Raw genomic sequence first — 7892 nt, 5'->3', positions numbered from 1 at the left:
CAATTACAAGTAAACGAACGGATGAATATATTTTCTTTCCTATTTTTTGCTGAATTTATATTCATTTACGTCTTCCAATTGTTGTCAAAACGAAATAGTACGGTAAAATCTGCTTGGGAAAGGAAGAAATGACGTTCTTGAAATTACTCAGTTTGAACCACAATTCCAAATCCGTGCAACACATAAACAGTAGAACCGATTCGAACCAATTCCAATAAATATCAAAATACGTATTTCAATTTCAACTCAAAACCCATAACAAATGTACAAGAATTCAAGATTGAAATTTCAACATTTCCAACAGCTTAATTCACATTACAATAGTTATAATCCTAGAAACATTTTTCACCATCAGCAATTACACGATACTCGTTACTTAAAAAGATTTGACTCCTTAGCCTCCGAACCCGTACAAGGTCCGGCCTTGCCTCTTCAAGGCGTAGACGACGTCCATGGCGGTGACGGTCTTCCGGCGAGCGTGCTCAGTGTAAGTGACGGCGTCACGGATGACATTCTCGAGAAAGATCTTGAGGACGCCGCGGGTCTCTTCGTATATTAGACCACTGATACGCTTGACGCCACCACGCCTGGCCAGACGGCGGATCGCCGGCTTGGTGATCCCCTGGATGTTGTCCCTCAGTACCTTACGATGCCTCTTGGCTCCTCCCTTTCCCAAACCCTTTCCTCCTTTACCTCTTCCGGACATTTTCGGTTGCTCTTTCTCTCTCTAGAAATTGTGGCGTTGTTATTTAGCTTGACTGATTGCTGATATTGTTTTGGGGGATTATTTATAGATTGGGAGATGTGAGAGATTGACCGTTGGATTAAGTGTCGATCCGCACCTTGAGTGTGTTTGGCTTAGTAACCGTTGGATTCCTCACACTTGCATTTGATTGGTGGAAATTTATTCAATCGGATTGGTAGAGCTATGAAGTTGATAAAATGTGCCGAAGTTTTGTGAATGTGAAATAGATCGCGTTTGGCTGTAGCGGAAAATTCTGTTTTTTTTTTAATTATAATTATAATCATATTTAAAAAATAAAAAAATAAAAAGGTTCGTTAAAGTCTCAAGAGTAAACCCAATGAGATAAACCTATGTTATAATTATAATTATAATCATATTATTGATGATTGTATGTTTAAACAAAATTACAACTTACATTATTAAAAAAAACATCGGCATATAAATTTAATTAATAAAGATTTTCTACTGTTCTACGTCAAATTTTAAAAAATATGTATTAATGGAAAAATTTTGTTATATTGTATGGAAATAGTACTAAAATAAATAAATTTTTGATTGATTATGATGAAAAATAATTAAACACTAATTTACTGTTTTCGACCACCAATGTCAAAATTAAGAAATTTTAGCATCATTTTTTTTTTCATTCCAACCACAAAATCAAAAATTACACCAAAAGTATATTATTTATTATTTTATCTTATATATAAAATAATATATATTTATTATTAAATACTAATATAAAAAGCAAAATAGTTCAGTTTTTCTACAATACCCCACTATATTTGGTGGAATACTGTAGTTTGACAGCATAATGGTAGGATAAATGGAGTTAGGTTGGATTAGATTTTGTACCTTCTTAGCACTATATTTGTTATTTTGCAGTCCGGTTGGAGCTGTCCTAAAGAATTATGTGAGTATTTTCCAAAATGAATATTAGAATTTATCAAAATGAATGACTAAGGTTGTCCAATATGTTTAGTATTTTTGTAATTTTAAAATCATAAATAAAATAAAGTTGTTAGGATAGTTAGAGAATAATGGTCACATGTAATATGATAGAGTAACCAAAAAAAATTTGTTCACAACTTACAGCAAAATGCCCAATATCTATTAGCAATCATATGTATATATTGTATATGAAAAATTGTATTTAATATACTATAAAGTTAAAAATAATAATTTAATAAATAATCCGTATAATTAATACCAAAATTTGAAAACAAGTTGTATTGAACTAGTAGGATTGCTTCACCTCTTAGTCAATAATTCTCTCTTCTCAATCCACAATCAAGCAAATAACAATCCATTCAAGATTCCTAAAATAAGTCTTTTGTCTATTATTTATAAAAAAATTAATGAGTCCAGAGAATTAGAAAGATTTCATCAAACTGATCCACATGTAAATCTTTATAATTCATCTTCTCCACTTCTTTCCCATTCTTTCAAAACAATTTTTTAAAATGTGGATGCATAGCAGTTGTTCTCCTCCTACACCTTTTCATTTACTATCATGTTACCAAACTTAGAGTTCCTATATTTGAACAGAGCTTTAAGCTCTTCTTTAAGGAAAAAAAAATTGATGTCCTCGATTTTTTGTACTCTTCATGTTTTATTAATTATTTTAAGACATATTATTTATTTATTTAATATATATTTAAATTATTTATAATTTTTCTTTTCTTAATTATATTAACATTATAAAGAAATGAGGTGTCTTAAAATAATTTATGGAATAAAAAAAACAGCAAATTAAGGACATCAAATTTTTTTTTTTCAGAGTTTGGAGCTCTTGGTTCGATCAAAATTTTGAACTCTTTATTCATTAGTTCATTATGAGTTTTAAGCTATTCATTCACACATTGAGATATGAGCTTTGCATTTATTCATTCGTTCACATTTGTGAGCCCAGCTTTTGTTTTTGTATCAAAATGGTGCATTTCATCTCTTCATCTTTGCCACGCGTAAAATTATTCCTCTACATACAAATAATAAGGCATCATAAATATTGATTTTTATACTCTCCTCTATTTGGCATCTCTATGGTATTTTATGTATTTCTTGTAAATTTTATCCTAATACCACAAACAAATAAAATTTACAAGAAATTGACTTAATTTTAAATATATTTATATATATCCTATATTTTACATACTAAAAATTTATAATATAATTAATTATCAATTTAGATTTGTAAAACAACTTTATATATTTCCAAGAGTATGTAGATATGTACATTGTAACTATATATTTATATCATTTTCATTTACTAATGTTTTTACATTGAATTTGACATATTTTACTAATTATTATTTAATTTAAATTTAAATATGTATATTTACAATATTTTATAAATATGATTCTATTAAGTTATAACTTTCTCGTAATAATAAAATATATATTGTCCAAATATTATATATTATTAGTATAGAGAGGTTTTATTGTACATACATAAATATGAATATGTATACATATACACACATTGTCATTGTTTGTTGTTATATACATTTACTTTAATTATAAATACTCTAAGCATAAGAGATTGAGTATTCATATTTCATATAATTATTAAAACACTCAACTATAAGCACACAATAGTGAAATAAAAATTATTTCATCTAGGACTAACCCTTTAGAGAACAATATCCACATCACCAAACAACAACATTTTTTTTTTATTGAAGTTAAATTGGTTCCAAGCAAGATTCATACTTCACAACGTATGTACATAACAGAAACCATAGATGTGGACGACATAACCGAAAACCAATAATGCCCATACACCTTATCATAAAAAAAATAAAAATAGAAACTCTTATATCATTATCCATATGATAAAATTCTTATGTTGTAAATTACTTCTACCAAAACAAACGTGAACATGAACGACTTGAAAAGCAACCGGAAAAACCTTTAAAATAGAAAGAAATAAAAACTTCATTTAAAAAAATGAAGATAAAAAATAATTATAAATATCTTAAAATGTGGGGAAAATGGAAGACAAAAGTGTGAAAAATTAACAAGTACAGCTATTCAATAAAAATGACAAAAATGTCATTAAAAAAAAAAATATAACTTAATTAAGCTTCAAACTATGGCTTATTTCCTAAAATATTTATTTATATGGGAAAAATGTCATATATTTAGAAAAATTATAAAAAAGTCACAGAAACATCACTAAACTTGAAAGTCCACCCTGTATGTACAACTCTAATGAAGAGAAGTGGGGATTACTAAACTTGAATAATATTTGAAACATTTGTCCAAAAATATATTTTCTCATATTCTCTCAGCAGTAAGAGACTCTCAAGTTTAGGAAATAGTTTTATGGAATTATCAAACATTTTGTTTTTTCAACCAAGTACATAAATTGATGAAAAACTCATATTCAGAAATGAACAAATTATCTTTATTTATAGAGTTTTGGATCACCATTTGATTTTCAAATTCTACCAACACCTTGGTTGTTATCAAATATAAATTGGGTGTTTATGAATTAAAAGGATGATTTGGGAGTTGCAACATTCAAAGCATCAAAAAGATCCTTTAAAACGTCTCAACTCTTCTCCCATTAAATTTTCTAACATCCAAACCCTTATTGAAAGTCGAAATAACATTTCTAGCCGCTATAAAACATTATAGCACATGAAAATCAAATCACAAATGAACAAAAGATCTTTATTTAGAGAGTTTTGGATCACCATTTGATTGTCAAATTCTACCAATACCTTGGTTGTTATCAAATATAAATTGGGTGTTTATGAATTAAAAGGATGATTTGGGAGTTGCAACATTCAAAGCATCAAAAAGATCATTTAAAACGTCTCAACTCTTCTCCCATGAAATTTTCTAACATCCAAACCCTTATTGGAAGTCGAAATAACATTTCTAGCCGCTATAAAACATTATAGCACATGAAAATCAAATAAAAAATATGTAATTCCATTTACATATTGATTATCGTGATATTTTGAGAGTTACGAATTGGTATCCAGATTTATAATTTCATTTTCAATATTACAAATTGACAAAATAATATTATGTAATTTCCACTTAAATTAATGCTTTGTTTGGATCTTAAAAATTTACAAAAGAATTTCTTTTGTAAGAAAAAAGTTGAGGAAAATATTTTCTTATTACTTTATTATACTTTTTCTAATATATATTTTAATTTTAACTATATTTCACAAATATATTTTTTCTCCTAAACTATGATTATTGTAAAGTTTTGTCCCTGAATTATAGAAACAATTGAAAATATGCATCTTTTGTTGCACTCTGTTCACATTCTGAACGATTCCCTAATTTGATTACAAGACACATGTATAACTACAGTATGATGTTTTATTTAACTAATTGAAGCAAGCCAAAATCAAATTTATTAGTGTTAAATATACAAACATTAACTTTAAAAATGCAAATATATACTCTTAGAATTTACTTTCAAATCGAATTACATTAGCGCTGTATCACTGTTACATCAATAAACTATTTTTAAAAAATAATCAAAATGGAACATAAAGTGAACATTTTTAATGTTTTTTTTATAATTTGGGAGATTTTGGCTACTTAAAAAGATTCTCAAGAAAAATCAACAAAATTCAGTTTGAAAGAAAAGAATATTATTTGTCCTAAAATTATACCAAGATTTATATTTCTTGAAAAAAACCTCAATTCTTTTATTTGAATAAAAAAGATCATTTGAATTTATTTATTTTTACCTCTTAATGTTCCAATTCCAAACAAGAGTAAAAATATGTTATCATCTAAACTAGATTGTGGTAAATAAATTCATTTTATCTAATGTTTCAAACTAAACAATTGAGAAGTCTGGCTTTTATTCAGTTCGTAGCGCCTATCGACTTCTTCCGAAGCACTATGGTCGTTGGACTGTACATAACAACTCTGGCTTTTGGAGAGCTGTGCGTACCTACTAGAGATTTATTGCGCCAGAGACATGCTGAGGTAAGTGAAATGTGCCCCGTTTGTTTGACAGAACAAGAATCTACTTTGGACTGTTTAGTTTACTGCTAGTTTGCCAAGGAGTGCTGAAAGCTTGTTGACATGTCCTTAAATGGACTCAAGTGGAACGATTTTTGTTCCTATTTTGTTGTTGCGATGAGCAGTAAAAGCAAGGATTACTCGTGCTTGATTAGTATGGTTAGCTGGCTGCTTTGGATAACTAGAAATAATGTGGTTTGCAATGATGCATACATTTCCCTCGTCCGGTTAACCAGTTCTATCCAAAATCAAATTCTTTGTATTAAATCGATTCGAGTATAATTCAAGAACATCCACAGAACAGTTTCCAATTTCATAACAAAAGCCATTTGTATAATAAGAACTCAAGATTGAAATTACATAATATTTCCAACAGCTACATTCATAATGCAAATTCCAAATTCGAAACCTAAATAAACCCTAACCCTGGAATAATAAAATAGACCAATTCATCAGCCTCCGAATCCGTACAGAGTCCGGCCCTGCCTCTTGAGAGCGTAGACGACGTCCATGGCGGTGACGGTCTTCCGGCGAGCGTGCTCGGTGTAAGTAACGGCGTCGCGGATGACGTTCTCGAGAAAGATCTTGAGGACGCCGCGGGTCTCCTCGTAGATGAGACCGCTGATACGCTTGACACCACCACGCCTTGCCAGACGGCGGATCGCCGGCTTGGTGATCCCCTGGATGTTGTCCCTCAGAACCTTACGATGCCTCTTGGCTCCTCCCTTTCCCAAACCCTTTCCTCCTTTCCCTCTTCCTGACATTTTTGGTTCTTTTCCTTCTATGCAAGTTTTCTTCTTCTTCTCTAGAGTGGTGAGTCGTTGATTCTCTATTGCAAATGAGGTTGCGAGATATATTTATAGGTGTGGAGATGTATGATTAGAACCGTTGGATTAGGTCGCGATCCGCAAATGGAGTCAGTTTAGCATATGAACCGTTGGATTAGGTCGCGATCCGCGTATGGAGTCAGTTTGGCATATGAACCGTTGGATTAGCTTTGCTTGTATTTGATTGGTGGAAAAAGCTTTGAAGATGTTGGAATTTTGATGAAGTGCGCCAAAGTTTTGTGACAGTGATTTCGACCGCGTTTGGCTGTGGCGGGAACTTCGTTTTTTTAATATTTATTACTATTATTATTTGGAATATACTATTGAGAATATAAATAAATATCACTAAAAACCGTTTAGGAGTTTTATTAACCCAATTAGAGGATATTTATATATATATAGATTAGGGATATCTACAAAAATTCACTAAAAGTTAAAAAAAATTATGAAAAATACGATAGATTATAAAAATACGAAATTTTTGGATAAAAACACGAAGTGGCAAGAGCGTAAATACGGAGTGACATTTAAATCGTAAATAAAAGTGATAAAATACAATTTTTGTGATCAACGTTTACAAATTTGTAAATATCAGTTACAAAATTGTAAATATCTGTTACATGTTTGTAAATACTATTTACAAAAATCAGTTTTAAAATTGTAGTTTTTTGTACATAAAACTTACGAACAAATTCGTAACTAATTTTTTATTTTTGTAACTAGGGTTGTTCATTGGACCATATCCAATGTTTTTTGACCCATCCAGATCCAATCCAATTATACATTGGATGTTGGATTTCTCCAACCGATCCAATCCAATACTGTATGCTCAACCGAACCGAATCGATCCAATAAGTCATTGGATTGGATCGATTCCATCCAATGGATATGAATCCCTGTATTGGATCGGATCCATCCAATATTTATTAGATCGAATTGGATCCATCCAATATTTTTGATCCAATATTAATTGGATTGATTGGATCCATCCAATCCGATCCTTAGAAGAGTTAAACCTGATTTTTAAAAAAATTATATAATATATTTTTTATCTGAATATTAATTGGATGGTATTGGATCATTATTGGATTGGATCGGTCGGTTGGATCCATTGGATTTACATGTCATCCAAGAACCGACCGATCCAATATTGGATTTTTAAAAATGTCATCCGATCCAATCCAATCATGATTGGATATCCAATTTTTAGCGGTCGGTTTGTTATTGGATCGGATCGTTTCTGCACAGCCCTATTTGTAACAATAGTTTACAAAATTAGATTCATAACTAGGAAATATATTTTTGTAACTAACATTTAC

General features: G+C 30.1%; 1 protein-coding gene across 1 annotated transcript; it reads right to left on the bottom strand.

The window, feature by feature from the left end:
- Positions 1-215: 215 nt before the first annotated feature.
- Positions 216-6571, bottom strand: LOC133794944 (uncharacterized). Its single transcript, XM_062232384.1, has 2 exons — positions 6202-6571; positions 216-727 (listed from the first exon to the last, which is right to left on the bottom strand). Exons 1-2 carry the CDS (start codon positions 6508-6510, stop codon positions 395-397), a joined length of 642 nt encoding a protein of 213 aa, XP_062088368.1. The 5' UTR covers positions 6511-6571; the 3' UTR covers positions 216-394.
- Between the last annotated feature and the right edge of the window lie 1321 nt (positions 6572-7892).

This window comes from Humulus lupulus, chromosome 8, assembly GCF_963169125.1.
Source record: "Humulus lupulus chromosome 8, drHumLupu1.1, whole genome shotgun sequence".
NCBI classification, from domain to species: Eukaryota; Viridiplantae; Streptophyta; class Magnoliopsida; order Rosales; family Cannabaceae; genus Humulus; species Humulus lupulus.
Note: the sequence above shows the minus strand (reverse complement) of the source record. Positions and strands in the feature narration are given on the sequence as shown.

Excerpts from the sequence above, each read along its gene's own strand:
- LOC133794944 (XM_062232384.1), bottom strand. The coding sequence starts at position 6,510 with ATGTCAGGAAGAGGGAAAGGAGGAAAGGGTTTGGGAAAGGGAGGAGCC. Across the intron at positions 728-6,201 it reads CTCTGTACGGATTCGGAGGC|AGAGAGAAAGAGCAACCGAA; the intron begins TGATGAATTGGT and ends CACAATTTCTAG.